The 15,667-nt window shown below is 42.1% G+C and overlaps 1 protein-coding gene across 1 annotated transcript; it reads right to left on the bottom strand.

Annotated features, from left to right (window-relative positions):
* Window positions 1-9,169: 9,169 nt before the first annotated feature.
* Window positions 9,170-11,532, bottom strand: LOC308247231 (GTPase IMAP family member 5-like). The gene is made up of 2 exons (XM_080666032.1): window positions 11,491-11,532; window positions 9,170-10,225 (listed from the first exon to the last, which is right to left on the bottom strand). The coding sequence occupies exons 1-2, from the start codon at window positions 11,498-11,500 to the stop codon at window positions 9,348-9,350; spliced, it is 888 nt and encodes a 295-aa protein (XP_080522158.1). The 5' UTR covers window positions 11,501-11,532; the 3' UTR covers window positions 9,170-9,347.
* Window positions 11,533-15,667: the final 4,135 nt, after the last annotated feature.

Genomic DNA, 15,667 nt, shown 5'->3' on the forward strand with positions numbered 1-15,667 from the left:
CGGTGTTGGGGGGGAGAGCCTGCTTCCTGTTGTTGTGTCCTCATCTGGTGGAGAGAGAGCTCCACTCCCTTCCTTTTCGTCTAAGGGCACTAATCCCATCATGTGGGGGCTCCAACCTCCTGCCCTCATCTAGTGCTAACCACCTTCCAAGGTCCCAGTTCCAGATGCCATCATATTGGGGACTAAGGTTTCAGCACATAAGTTTTGGAGATACTAACATTCGGTCCACAGCAATTACACATTATCTTTAGGTGCTCTGACAGGTGGAAGAGAAAAATTTAACTCTAGGATCATCCTCACTGAGGCTTGTCTTGGTGGGAAAATCTGGCAGAGAGAAAAGTGCCATTGGGAACAGCATTCTCTGCCAGCCCCCCTTGTCCATGGCCTCCCTCAGCCCGAAGTGTCTCAGTGGGTTCCCAGCAGCTCCAGCACCACCTATCTAGGGAGCCCCTGCCGAGCCCGTGTACTCTCCCTTAGGCCAATGTCTGACCTCCAAATCCTTTCTCTCACATCCCATTTTCCTGGAACTCCATCGTCTATCACACAGTTGCTTTTGGAAGCAGGAACCTTGAATTATTTCTCTTACATTCCCGGTGCCGAGCAGAGAAGATGACACTCAGTATTTGTGAAATAAATGTCTGTGCAGCTGGATTGAATTAAGTCCAGGAAGGGGGAGACCTAGGCAGGTTTGACAGTTTGGGAACCGTGTTGCAGAGGTGGTCCCTGGTCAGAGAACGCAAGTTCCTTTGGGTGGACAGGGTTTGAGGAGCTTATACATAATCCTCCCTGTGGCTGTTTGGAGTCAGTAATGTGCTTCAGCTGGTCAGATCAAGGCAACACCTCTGTTACCAGTAGAGGTTTGGAGAATGACAGCTGGGTGGCACCACTGAGTTCCTAAGACTCATCCCAGACTTAATCATTTACCCATCCAGTCACAGGCTGCCTGGGACAACTGCAGGTGTCCCATACAGGGTACAAATGAGCAGAGAAGGGGGGACAGCCACCAAAAGGAGGAGAAGATGGGGCAGGGGCCATCTGGGGACTTCATCTGGCTTCCCATTTCCACAAACTTCATGACCTCTGCCCAGATGTCACCCTAATGTCTGCCCTCTTCCCTTTGCTGCTGTGGAACACCTCTCCCTCCCCGAGTTCCCAGACATGATTGTGGGGATATTGGGGCTAAAGAGGCTGCTTTACAACACAGCTCCACCAACAATGGGAATTTACTGTAAATGGGGGTGGGACCACATTGGCCTGCTGCCAGTTTTACAGCCTCCCAGTTAAGAAGGAAGGGCTTTTAGGTATTTAAAAAGTTGAAGAAATAAAAAGAAGAATAATGTTTCATCACCACATAAGAAAGCCACATGAAACTCAAATTTCAGTGTTCACAAAGTTTTATGGAATTCAACCTCACATCTTGTCCATCCACCATTTCCTTTGTAAGTGACTGAGATCATGTAGTCTGCTGAGCCTAATCCACTATCTGGCTCTGCTCTATGAAACCCCAGTTCCTTTTTTCCCCCAGCCACTGTCTCTGTTTTCCCCAAGGCCTCACCCCATCCCACCTCTGTGGCCATTTTCTCTTCTTCTCACATGTTCATGTCTCCTCCCACCTTCTTCCCCAGCCCCCTCATGCCTCCAAAATTCCCCCCAGAACATCCTCTCTCAGGTGGGGATGGTGATGGGTGTCATCCCTTACAGCCTATGATGAAATCAGAGCACATTTCTGAATAATGTAAGGAATTCTACATCCAGCTTCTAATATAATGTGTTTCTTTCCTCAATGTGTAATATCACAGTCCACTTACCTTCCTTCCTACAAAACCCTTCCAAAGATTCCAGGATTGTATATAGCTAAGTTATTATTTACCTCCATGATTTTTAACAAAACAAAAAAGAAATATTTTTTTTTTTTTTTTTTTTTTTTTTTTTTTTTTTTTTTCAAATTTTTATTAAGGTATTACATGTGTACATATCTTATCATTGCCCCCGACCCCCACCCCACTCCCATATATGCCCTCACCCCCCAATGTTTTGCATCCGTTGGTTACTCTTATATACATGCATATAAGTCCTTCAGTTGATCTCTTATTTCCCCCACCTCTCCCTAACCTTACCACTGTAATTTGACAGTCTGTTTGATGCTTTACTGCCTCTGTAACTATCTTTTTGTTCATCAGTTTATAATGTTTTTCATTATCCCCAAATGAGTGGGATCATGTGGTATTTTTCTTTCATTGACTGGCTTATTTCACTTAGCATAATGTTCTCTAATTCCATCCAAGTGCCTACAAATGGTAGTAATTCCTTCTTTTTTACGGCAGCATAGTATTCCATTGTGTAGATGTACCATAGTTTTCTGATCCAGTCATCTGCTGATGGGCATTTAGGCTGTTTCCAAATCTTAGCTATTGTAAATTGTGCTGCTATGAACATAGGGGTGCATATATCCTTTCTGATTGGTGTTTCTGGTTTCTTAGGATATATTCCTAGGAGTGGGATTACTGGGTCAAATGGGAGTTCCATTTTCAGTTTTTTGAGGAAACTCCATACTGTTCTCCACAGTGGCTGCACCAGTCTGCATTCCCACCAGCAGTGCACGAGGGTTCCTTTTTCTCCGCATCCTCGCCAACACTTGTCGTTTGTTGATTTGTTGATGATAGCCATTCTGACAGGTGTGAGATGGTATCGCATTGTTGTTTTGATTTGCATCTCTCGGATAATTAGTGACTTTGAGCATGTTTTCATGTGTCTCTTGGCCTTCCTTCTGTCTTCTTTCGAAAAGCTTCTATTTAGGTCCGTTGCCCATTTTTTTATTGGATCATTTATCTTCCTTTTATTAAGTTGTATAAGCTGCCTGTAGATGTTGGAAATTAAACCTTTATCAGTGATACCATTTGCAAATATGTTCTCCCATACAGTGGGGTTTCTTGTTGTTTTGTTGATGGTTTCTTTTGCTGTGCAAAAGCTTTTTATTTTGATGTAGTCCCATTTGTTTATTTTCTGTTTGGCTTCCATTACCCTAGGGGCAGTATCACTGAAAAAGTTCTTTTGGCATATGTCTGAGATTTTGCTGCCTGTGGATTCCTCTAGTATTTTTATGGTTTCCCGTCTTATATTTAAGTCCTGTACCCATTTTGAGTTTATTTTTGTGTATGGTGTAAGTTGGTGATCTAGTTTCATTTTTTTGCATGTATCTGTCCAATTTTCCCAACACCATTTATTAAAGAGACAGTCTTGACTCCATTGTATGCTCATGCCTCCTTTGTCAAATATTAAATGCGCATATTGGTTTGGGTCGATATCTGGATTCTCTATTCTGTTCCATTGATCTATATGTCTGTTCTTGTGCCAGTACCAGGCTGTTTTGAGGACAGTGGCTTTGTAATACAGCTTGAAATCTGGTATTGAGATCCCTCCTACTTTATTCTTCTTTCTCAGGATTGCTGTGGCTATTCGGGGTCTTTTTTTATTCCAGATGAATTTTTGGAGAGTTCTTTCTAGGTCTGTGAAATACGCCGTTGGTATTTTAATGGGGAGTGCATTGAATCTATAGATTGCTTTGGGTAGTATGGACATTTTAATGATGTTGATTCTACCAATCCATGAACATGGTATGTTCTTCCATCTGTTTACATCTTCCTCTATCTCTTTTTTCAGTGTCCTGTAGTTTTCCGCATATAGGTCTTTTACCTCCTTGGTTAGGTTTATTCCTAAGTATCTTAATTTTTTTGGTGCGATGGAAAATGGGATTGCTTTTTTAGTCTCTCTTTCTGTAAGTTCATTGTTGGTGTATAGAAATGCCATAGATTTCTTGGTGTTAATTTTGTATCCTGCTACATTGCCGAATTCATTTATTAAGTCTGTTAGTTTTTTGATGGAGTCTTTCGGGTTTTTTATGTACAATATCATGTCATCTGCAAATAAGGACAGCTTTACTTCTTCTTTTCCAATTTGGATGCCTTTTATTTCTTCTTCTTGTCTAATTGCAGTGGCTAATACTTCCAGTACTATGTCAAACAGGAGTGGTGAGAGTGGGCATCCCTGTCTTGTTCCTGTTCTTAGGGGAAATGGTTTTAGTTTTTGCCCATTGAGTATGATGTTAGCTGTGGGTTTATCATATATAGCTTTTATGATGTTGAGGTATGATCCTTCTATTCCCACCTTGTTGAGAGTTTTTATCAAGAAAGGGTGTTGGATTTTGTCAAATGCTTTTTCTGCATCAATTGATATGACTATGTGATTTTTATCTCTCAATTTGTTTATGTGATGTATCACATTTATTGATTTGCGGATATTGAACCATCCTTGCATTCCTGGGATAAATCCTACTTGGTCATGGTGTATGATCTTTCTGATGTACTGCTGGATCCTATTTGCTAGAATTTTATTGAGGATTTTGGCATCTACATTCATGAGAGATATTGGCCTGTAATTCTCCTTCATTGTGTTGTCTTTATCTGGTTTTTGTATTAGGGTGATGCTGGCTTCATAGAAGGAGCTGGGAAGTGTTCCTTCCTCTTGAATTTTTTGGAATAGTCTGAGGAGGATAGGTTTTAGTTCTTCCTTGAATGTTTGGTAGAACTCTCCTGTGAAGCCGTCTGGCCCCGGGCTTTTGTTTGCCGGAAGCTCTTTGATGACTGCTTCAATTTCTTCCATAGTTACTGGCATGTTGAGCTGTTTAGATTCTTCCTGATTGAGTTTTGGAAGGTTATATTTTTCTAGGAATATGTCCATTTCCTCCAGGTTGTCCAGTTTGTTGGAATAGAGTTGTTCGTAGTAATTTTTAACAATCCTTTGTATTTCGGCGGGATCTGTTGTTATTTCACCTCTTTCATTTCTGATCTTGTTTATTTGGGTCCTCTCCCTTTGCTTCTTGGTGAGCCTGGCTAGAGGTTCATCAATCTTGTTTATCCTTTCAAAGAACCAGCTCTTGGTTTTGTTGATCTTTTGTATTGTTTCTTTGGTCTCTATGTCGTTTATCTGTGCTCTGATCTTTATTATTTCCTTCCTTCTGCTTACACTGGGCTTTTCTTGTTGCTCTTTTTCTAACTCTTTGAGTTGTAGGGTTAGGTAATTTATTACCCCTGTTTCTTGTTTTTTGCAGTAGGCTTGTAGAGCTATGAACTTCCCTCTCAAGACTGCTTTCGCTGTGTCCCATAGATTTTGGATTGTAGTGTTTTCATTGTCATTTGTTGTCATGATGTTTTTTATTTCTTCTTTGATCTCTCTGGTAACCCAGTCATGGTTTAATAGCATGCTGTTTAGTCTCCATGTGTTTGATTTCTTTGGGTTGTTTTTATTGTAGTTGATTTCCAGTTTTATGCCACTGTGGTCTGAGAAAATGCTTGATATGATTTCTATCTTCTTGAATTTGAAGAGACTTTGCCTATGTCCCAACATATGGTCTATCTTTGAAAATGACCCATGTGCACTTGAGAAGAATGTATATTCTGTGGCTTTGGGGTGAAATGTTCTGAAGATGTCAATTAATTCCATCTGGTCTAGTGAGTCATTTAGGATTGATGTTTCTTTGCTGATGTTTTGTTTAGAGGATTTGTCCAATGGTGATAGTGGGGTATTAAAGTCTCCTACTATGATTGTATTGCTGTCAATGTCTCCCTTAATATCCTCCAGGAGTTTTTTTATGTATTTGGGTGCTCCTGTATTGGGTGCATATATGTTTACCAGAGTTATTTCTTCTTGTTGGATTGCTCCCTTTAGTATTATGAAATGGCCTTCCTTATCTCTTGTTATGTCCTTCAGTTTGAGATCTAATTTGTCAGAAATAAGTATTGCTACCCCAGCTTTTTTTTCAGTTCCATTTGCCTGGAAAACCTTTTTCCATCCCTTCACCCTCAGTCTGTGTGCGTCTTTTTTTCTGAGGTGGGTTTCTTGTAGACAGCAGATATATGGGTCGTGTTTTCTTATCCAATCTGTTACCCTATGTCTTTTGATTGGGGCATTTAATCCATTTACATTTAAAGTTATTATTGATAGGTACTTATTTGTCGCCATTCCTATTCTTTACCCCTGTGTTACTTCTTCGCTTCCTGTTTCTTTCTTTCTTTCTTTTTTTTTTTACAGTAGACCCTTTAGCATTTCTTGCATTGCTGGTTTGGTGGTAATAAATTCCCTTAGTCCTTTTTTGTCTGTGAAGCTCCTGATTTCACCTTCAATTTTGATTGACAGCCTTGCTGGGTACAGTATTCTTGGATTCAGCCCCTTCCTTTGCATGACTTTGTATATTTCATTCCATTCCCTTCTGGCCTGATGAGTTTCTGTTGAGAAATCAGTTGCTAGTCTGATGGGGGTTCCTTTGTATGTAACTTTCTGTCTCTCTCTTGCTGCTTTTAAGATTCTTACTTTGTCGTTGGTGTTTGCCAATTTAATTATAATGTGCCTTGGCGTCGGTCTTTTGGGGTTCATTTTGCTTGGGACTCTGTGAGCTTCTTGGATTTGTGTGGGTTTTTTCTTCCCTATATCTGGGAAATTTTCTGTCATTATTTCTTCAAAGAGGTTTTCTATTCCTTGCTCAGCTTCCTTTCCTTCTGGAACCCCTATTATGCGGATGTTGTTTTGTTTCGTGTTGTCCCAAAGTTCCCTTAGACTCTCCTCCTGCCTTTTAATTTTTTTTTCTAGAAGTTGCTTTTCTTGGGTATTTTTTTCCATCTTGTCTTCTAGCTCACTGATGCGGTCCTCTGCTTCTTCTAGTCTACTCTTGATGCTTTCTATTGAGTTCTTTACAGCAGCGATGTCATTTTTCATTTCTTCTTGGTTCTTCTTCATTTCCTCTTGGTTCTTGCTCATATTGTCGAATTTGTCTTCCATTCTTTTCAGCCACCTTATGACCATTTCTCTGAATTCTTTTTCTGGAAGGTTGCTTGCCTCCATTTCGTTTACTTCCTTTTCTGGTGATGCCTGCTTTTCTTTCATATGCGGGCTGCTTCTTTGTCTCCCCATGGTCTCTCTTCTCTGGGTGTCTGGTTATGTAGTTCTCTCTCTCCTGGGTTGATTTAAAGGCACAAAATACAGCACTACCAGGTACAACTCACAAGGCACTGAACAGAAATGTATTCACGATATTAATAACCTCCAATAAAGGTGACCACCAGAGAAAGGCAAATTAGGTGATAGGAGAGAAAGAAGAAGAGGAAAAAAGAAAGAAAGAAAGAAAAAAAGAAAAAAGGAGTGTGAAAATGAAATTGGGAAAAGGGAAAGTAAAGAGAAAAAAAAAAGTAAGAGAGACAAGAAAGTGACTAAGAGAGAAAGGGGAACAGACTATATATATTGGGGATAAAACTCCAATAGAACAATCACTAATCCCGGCAAATGCCAGCAACAAGTGCCTGGGGATTAATACAAACTACAACACCAACTAATATGGATTGAGGCAAGGGAAAGCTGAAGCACAAAACAAACAAAAAAATAAACAAAAGAAGAATAAGCAAAACAATCTCACAAAAACAGCATAAAAATTGGATATAATCTACATTCAAGCAAACAACAACAAAAGGACAGAGAGAAGGACAAGTTTATGGATAGCTCAGACAGCGAAGGGAGAGGTGTATGTGGACTTGGAGCAGGGGATTAGAGATTAGATATGTAAGTAGGGTGAAATTTTAACAAGGGGTAAACAGAAAGAATAGGGAAAATCTAAAGCAGTAAAAGGGTAAGACAAACAGGACACTGAAAAGGGGGAGGTTAGGAAGAGAGTGATGGCCTAAAGGTAGAGTTGAGATAGAGTAAAACGATGCTAAAGGAAAGATAAAAAATAGAATGTAGAACCCTAATCCCAAAATAAAATGAAGAGAAAATAAAATGACACTTTAAAAAAAAAAGATAAAATAGCAGTAGTAATAATACGGATTGAAAATAAAAATGTAATCATTAAAAAGGTAAAATCAAGTGATGAAAAAAGAAAAAAAAGTTTCTTGATTAAAGGATGCAAAAAATGAAAATAAAAAAAAATAAAAAAATAAAAAAATAAAAGGTAAAAATAAAATGTGAAGTAGTGAAGGTCATTCACTTCCTCTGTTTTTCTGTTTGGCACGCCTGTTTCTCAGTCCAGACAGTATTGCAGTTCCCTGCGATCCACTGCTCTTCGGTGTTGTAAGCCAGTCCTGATTTTAAGCAGGCGGTGTGTCTTAATTTCTCGTATTCCTTTATTTTTGATTACGCAAGAGTCAATTTGTGATTCAGCCCCTGGGTGGCAGTGTTTCTGGATTGACTTCCGGGTCTATCTATGGCCTCTCTAGGCAGTGTTAGAGCCTTTTTTCTCTGTGGCACTGCCACCGGCCTGTGGGCGTGGTCTGCCTCAGAGCTGACTCTCTGATGGTCACTCCCCGCTCCGATCCCCAGGTTCCAGAAAAACAACTTTCCCCTGCAGTCTCCCAGGGTGTCCCCAACTGGGTGATCCTATGTATTGGGCTTAGTAATCAGAAGCAAGGATTTGAAGAGGAAAAAGCCCAAGTGTGCGAACTCCAGGACTGCGAGTAAACCCAGGCACAAAGGGAGCGCACGGGCTGCGCGTAAGTCTGGACAGCCTGAAATTCTTAGGGTGTCCCTGCACTTCAGATCAAAATGGGTTGCTTTTTAGAGTGCCCTTCTCTTAGCAGCTCTGAGGACCCCTTTCCACAATCACAGATCACGCCAGCCCCTACAGCCACGGATTTTTCTAGGCACAGACTTCCCTGGTCCTCCAGCTCCCGCAAAACGCGCGTTCCTCTCTCCCGCCGGGACCAGAGACCTCACCTTATCCCAGGCGAAATCTGACCTTTCCGTGGTGGAGTGTAGAGCTCCTCTGAACCCGTGTGCTTGCGCCAGTTGGGGAGCGTTGTTCTGGGGCTCGCAGCTGTTCCTGGGGTGCCGCAGTTGTGGATTCTCAGGCTTCAGATAAGCTCCACTTTCCGGATCAAGATGGCGCAGACTCCGCGTCCAAGCCCGCAGCTCCGGGAGGGGACCCAGCCGCAGTTGGTGCTGCCAGGTCAGGGGAACCCCGTTCAGCAGTCCCCCACCTCCTTCTGGAATTCAGCTGTCTCCCAACCAGCCAACAAACACTCCTTGTGCGTCCCTCAGCTGTTCTTTCTTTCTGCTCCGGGACAAGGCTCGGAACACGTCTGTCTATTCCGCCGCCATTATTCCCTCCCTCAGAAATATTTTTTTCTTTGGATTTTATTTATCTAGAAGCACTAGGAGAACATGAATGACATGTCTAATGCAAGGAAGAGAAATTAAAAAGGAACTTAAGCAAAAAGCAAATAAGTTTCTTACAAACATAGACAGAGATGGTGAGTCTGGAAAAAAAGAAGCCAGTTGCAGAAGTCAGCTGAAAGTCCTCAGCGTCCTTAAGTAATACACAAGTTAATTAAAAGGGCAAAAAAAATCAGAGTGCATATCACAAGGAAAACCGATAACCCAGTGTTAGAATGCATCCACTTTCCGACTCTGAGGAGCGCCTTGGACACCCAGTGACTCCGGGCCTCCTTCAGGTCTCGCTTTTGCTTTTCAATGTGAGCTTGCACCTTGGCCAGGTAGCACCTGGGCTCTTCTCCAAGGGTGCTTCCCTTGCCTTCCTGGAGCATCTGTGCATCGAAGTAGAGGTCGTTTGTGTAGAAGGCGCCCTGGTGCTCCCTCTCCAGGCTCTCGACCACAGCCATCAGCTTCTCTAGCTGCTCCCTCTGCTCCTCCCCTGTGGCCCGGTTGTTGAAGCCACAGTACCTCCTCCCACACTCCTGGATCAGGCTCCTCAGGCTGTCGTTGTCCGTGTTGACTACGTACTCATCCAAGGACCCATCCCCTAAGTCCTCCTTGTGGGTGAAGAGGACCACCACATGTCTCATGGCTCCTGCCCCAAAGACCTCCTTCACCCTCCTTACTGCGATTGTGTCCTGGGCAGTGAAGCGCCCCAGCTGTGTCACCAGCAGCAGCACATGGGGCCCTGGGGCTGAGAGCAGGTAGCAGTCCCCGATGTCCTTGTACATCTTTTGGTCCTGGGTCTTTGCCTCAAGGATGGAGGGCGTGTCAACCACTAAGATGTTCCTGCCATTCCATGTGCCTGTGGCCTTCCTGCAGCTCCTGGTCACGGTCTGGGGCCCCAGTTTGGACTTAAACACAGGCTGGCAGAGGATGCTGTTCCCAGTGGCACTTTTCCCGCAGCCAGATTTGCCCACCAGGACCAGCCTCAGTGAGGATGATGATGCAAACCGGTTATCTTCTACACTGCCTGAAAGAGAAAAATTGTGTCTTACTAAGCCAGTGTTGCTTCAGATATTTTGATCATGGACCATCATGGTATCTCATTAAATCTGTGGACCTCCATCCCAGGAAACTGTCATATCTAAATACATACCCAAATTTGCTGACAACTGTATGAGGTTCTTGGGTCATAGAAAGTCTACATCGGAAGCCCACGTTGGATCCATAGCCAAGAGTAAGAACTGCTACACCGACGAGGATGCTCTAAGACCTTCATCTAAACCAGGGAAGATACAGTTTTTCTGAAAGTAAAGTGGTCCCTGTGTTTCTCCAGGGATGGTGCTTAGGCCAGTTTCATGCTAAATAAATGTGAGGTTAGAAGGAGGCAGAGGATGAGAATTCACACATGGGAAAATATTACCACCTCTTTTTCACCCACAAATTCCCAGGCACACATGTGTAGAAGTGCTCAACACATTCATAAACCTTGGGATGAAAGGGAGTCACAGATGTGACCTCCCACCAAGGACCAGCTGAGGTCCCTGGGCCTCGGCTCTTTGAGTGGGAGTTGGATGCTTGAAATTGAGACAGCAGGAAGGTCGTAGGTAATGTCAAAGGCAAAGACTGGGAGATGACTCCAGAAGGGTGGCTGAAGAGGATGGAATTTAGGACCATTAATAGTACATGTGATAGAAAGGTCACCTACTTGGCTGATTGAATTACAAGAAGTTAACAGAAGTGATGCTGGGGAGGGAAACACTGAGCCAAGAGCTAAAACCTTCAAGGGATGAAGGAAGATGAGAACGGGAGATGTTCTAGAGTTCTTATGAGCCCAAATGGATTCCAAATTCATTGTAGGCTTCTAAAATCTATTATTTTATTCCTACTCTGTGTTGGTTCTTCCTTTTCTGCAGTGTTCTGGGATGTTTTTGTAGCAAACATGATTATTAAATCTCTCTGGAAAACTTTTCCATTTCTTCAGCTCAGAGCAGACAAGGAAAGAGAAAATTTATTCACGATTCAGTTCAAAATCCTGCAACTTCTGACTTGAAGTTTCATTTCCACATTTCCCACATGTCCTGTGTCTGGAGAGCATTGCACTGGGGGATCAGGTGTGTGTGTGTGTGTGTGTGTGTGTGTGTGTGTGTGTGTGTGTGTGTGTGATGATGGTTGGGAAGGTAAAGAAAAAAATGAGCATTATATTTTTCTTCTTCAGTTTAAAATCACTGGGTTTCTGTCACTGTGTTTGAGGTGAGGGACTGGTACCTTTTAAGAACTTGGAGGCTTTCTTACCTTCAGCCATAGTTCCATATCTGTTCTTTGAAGTCCTTCCATTCTCTTCTGGAATAAAAACAGGAGAAGAATAAAAAGCAAGTGTCTGATACCCTTATAATTAACCCAGTTTTAAAAAACTGAAAAGGAGCAAAGGGAAGGCCAAATATTACAGTCATTTGTGCAACTTCGCCAGGAAGCTGCGGTTTAACACATGCCCAGTAAAGTTTGGGTGATATAGGGAAGGTACTTGCTTGTCAGTCACAACTGGGAACAGGTCGTTGGGCAGAGTAGGCATGGTCACTGCAAGCATCAGGAGATTTGAGGTACTTAAAGCTCTGAAACAAAAGTGTTAGCTCCATTGCTTCCTCTTGGAGCTTGACTCCTGGCCTGGGGACTCTCAGGCTCCTGATCTCTTGCATTTGCCATATGGCTCACAGCCATGTGGACCCCACACAATGGACTGATGGACTGCAAATACCTTGATGCTGTGCCGGACCCAAGTCCACCATGGAAAAGAAACTTTGGACACTGACTTTGCTTCTAGCTCTACTGAATCCTCAGCTGCACCTCTTCCAGGACTGGATTGAAGGAAATGGGATTGAAACCCAGGATATAATTCCATGCAAATAAAAATCACTCATCCTCCTGTGTGAATCTCAGGAAATTCTTTTTGCACATCTCATCCTCCCTCTGAGGCCTCTGAAAATGCTTATTCCAGTGGTGCCCCAAGAACCTCACTCCCACAAGCAAAGGAGAAAGACAATCAATGCAATTCTCTGATAAAAGTCCACATGGGAGTTGGTAAGGCCTGAGGGCACTTCCAGTTCAGACGCCTAATGCTAATTCTCCATGAGGAGCCATTTTCATTGTTAATTTTCTAACTCACATTATACTTGCAAACATCAATAAATAACTTTCAGCAAACCAGGTGATGCTAACACATTGCACTGTTCTTATAATGCTTGGTGGCTTTTTTTGTTTTGTTTTGTTACTTAGCTTACAGGAAAGTAGCAAATATTTAAAAACAATCAGTTGCTTATGTCCCTCCAACTGGAAAAGGCATGAAATGAAGAAAGCATTCTTTTATGGAACGAAGAGGGGAATATTATTTTATTTTATTTTATTTTTTTTGGAATCAAAGTAGGCCAACTTTCTGGAAAAAGTACTTCCTCTCATGTCAGTCCTTGAAGGACTCATGTCCCAGATTCAACCTTCCCCTGGGAAGGTGCCGTGTACTTTTCCTCTTGGTCACTGGATACCCATGTGACACAAAGAGTGCCTGGCACTGGAAGTTCTCATTACTTCAAACAGGCCAATGCCATTTACAGCAAGGTAATTTCTTTCTCTGTTCTAGCAAGTTTGTGGTTAGCCCCCTCAGCAGTTAGTTGGTAAGAGAGAAAGGGGTGCCATGGCCGAAGAGAAGGAATCAACACTGAGGACAGATTCAAGAAAAACTCACTTCCTGCTCAGTGTTTAATCAAATGTTTTTCCTGGCTGGCTCTGAGGTCCTTGTCTCCAAGTGATCACCATTCTGTATCCCAGTAGATTTAAACAGAAATTGGCACAACCACGGGCATCAATTGGCATAAATGTTTCATTCAAATGAGGCATAATATTGTGTCACTTATCTTGGTGTTAGAAAAGGCAAGTATGTCACATACATCTATACCTAAGATGAGGTTGCATTTACTTATTCAGTTTTAAATATTATGCAGTTATGAAACATAATTTTAAGTGAAGAAATACACAGAGTTATAAAACAAAACCTACAATTTGCAATGAACAAATGTAAATATTTTGGCATTTTTATTGAAGCTATTCTGTTTGATTAAAAAGCTAACATTACACATAGAATTTCATTTATGTTTTTTTGACTCCCCAGTCTCTTTCACACTCCCTGTGCCCTTCAGAGGCAACCAATATTCTGAGGTTTATATGTATCATTTCATATATGTACTTACAGTTATATATATATACCTGTATCTATAGGTTATGTCTAATACTGTTTTTGCATTTTCAACTTTTACATAAATGACATTATTTGTGTAACATTTTATCCAATAATATTTTTAAAAAGGAGGTCCAGATACTTTAAAAAAATATATTTTTATTAATTTCAGAGAGAGGAAGGGGGAGGGAGAGGGAGAGGGAGAGGGAGAGAGAGAGAGAGAGAGAGAGAGAGAGAGAGAGAGAGAGAGAGAGAAACTCCAATGATGAGAGAATCATTGACTGGCTGCCTCATGCATGCCCCCCACTGGGGATCAAGCCCACAACACCAGGCATGTGCCCTTGACTGGAATTGAACCCGGGACCCTTCAGTCCGCAGGCCGACGCTCTATCATTTGAGCCAAACCAGATAGGGCCAGTTACTTGTTAAATATATGTTTTTATTGATGAGAGAGAGAGAGAGAGAGAGAGAGAGAGAGAGAGAGAGAGAGAGAGGAGAATGGGAAAGAAAGAGAGAGAGAGATAAATAGATATGAGAGAGAAACATTGATTGGTTGCCTCCCGAACATGCCCCAACCAGAGATTGAACCCAGGTTTCCTGACTGGGAATTGAACCTTTGACCTTTTGGTGCATGGGAAAATGCTCAACAAACTGAGCCCCTTTATTAACAAACATTTGTCTCAAAATACATGCTTGCTACAAAATAATTCCCACTTACTACATATTTCTGTGCAACAATTGACCTGGGATAGACAGCTCCCACCTGACAAGATATTGTCAGTATGACTCAAGAGCACCGTGCAAATCCTCACTGACACCAGCCATGTGTGAGAAGTCCCCAAATCTGCACTTGCACTTGGCGATGTTCCACTTTTAATATGTTTTTTTTTTTTTTATCACCCTTATGGGCATACATAAGGATGTCTTCATCCATTTACACTTGCATTTTACTGATTATCACTGAATTAAAAAAGGGTGTTTGTAGTCTGTTTGCTATTCAGGTTGCTTCTGTTATATAGAAATAATGCTTGCATGTTTTTCTATCCACTTAGTGATTTTTTTGGGCCTCCTTAGGAAAACCACCCATTTTGACATCATCAGATGTGAAACTTCTTTCCTTTTCTCCTTTCTTTTACCCTTTCCTTCCCCTTCTACCCTCCCCCACTTAAGGCCAGAGAAGAGCCTCTCCTCACCACCCTCTCTTATACACTGTACTGGACTCTGGGAAATTATACTCTGGCTCTTGCTAAACCTGCTCCAATTCTGTGACACCTTTTCTACTTTAAATGACCTTTTGTGAGGTTTGGAAACCTCAGAAAATATGTTTGAATCAATTTCTGGCAAAGACGATGACAGTGGTGACCATGTTGCTAGTGAACTTCATCATTGTAATAACCGTCTGTGTGGCCACTTAAAACTTTCTAAGTTCTTTCCTGTCCATTATTTATTCTTCTCCTAAATTAATACAGGTTTAAAATTTTGATTAAAACATTAGGAAACTGAGCAACAAATGACCCGCCCAAGGTCACACAATTGTCTTGGAACTAAAACTGAAAAGCAGCTCCTTTTGCCGACCAATTCTCCTTGGTTCCACACGAGGAAAGAAGATTAATCCAAATAAGTCCTCAGCCTCTTGGACCCCACATACAATGTGGCTGTCCCATGGTCAAGACATAAACTGAGGCTGACAGGCTGGAAGCCTGCCCTGAAACTAACAGAGACAATTGTACTGTGAAATCCTGAGCGCATGCTTTTCCAAGAAAAGATTATTCAAAAAGAAAACTGCAGGGGGCAGGAGCTGCTCTGAATTGAAGCATTTCAGTGCAAACCAATCTGGTGTTTCACTGACTTGATTATCAGTGTGACCCAAATGGACCAGGGTGCCTGACACAGAAAGTCAATCAAACTCAGGTAACATTAGCCACGATGCAGGGTAGTAGTTCTCCTGGACTGTCTTCTGAATATGTCAGGCGGCAAAGGAGACGTGTGTCCATAGGGGAATGGGCTTTTAGGCAGAAATTAACAAATAATGAAGTGTCCTGGGAGAGTGACAAAGAATATTGATGAAGATGCTAAAATGAGTCACAGACAAAATATTAACAGGACTGAATAAAGCCTAGGAAAAGACTGGGGGCAGCATGGCAGACCTGCAGGAATGTGGTGCAGGGTCAATCTCAGAGCAGGCAAAGGTGTCAGAGTAGGCAAGAATGTGAGGATCAAGAATGGAGGCAGATTCCTTCTCTAAAA

This window comes from Plecotus auritus, assembly GCF_963455305.1.
Source record: "Plecotus auritus genome assembly, chromosome: 4".
Lineage (NCBI taxonomy): Eukaryota > Metazoa > Chordata > Mammalia > Chiroptera > Vespertilionidae > Plecotus > Plecotus auritus.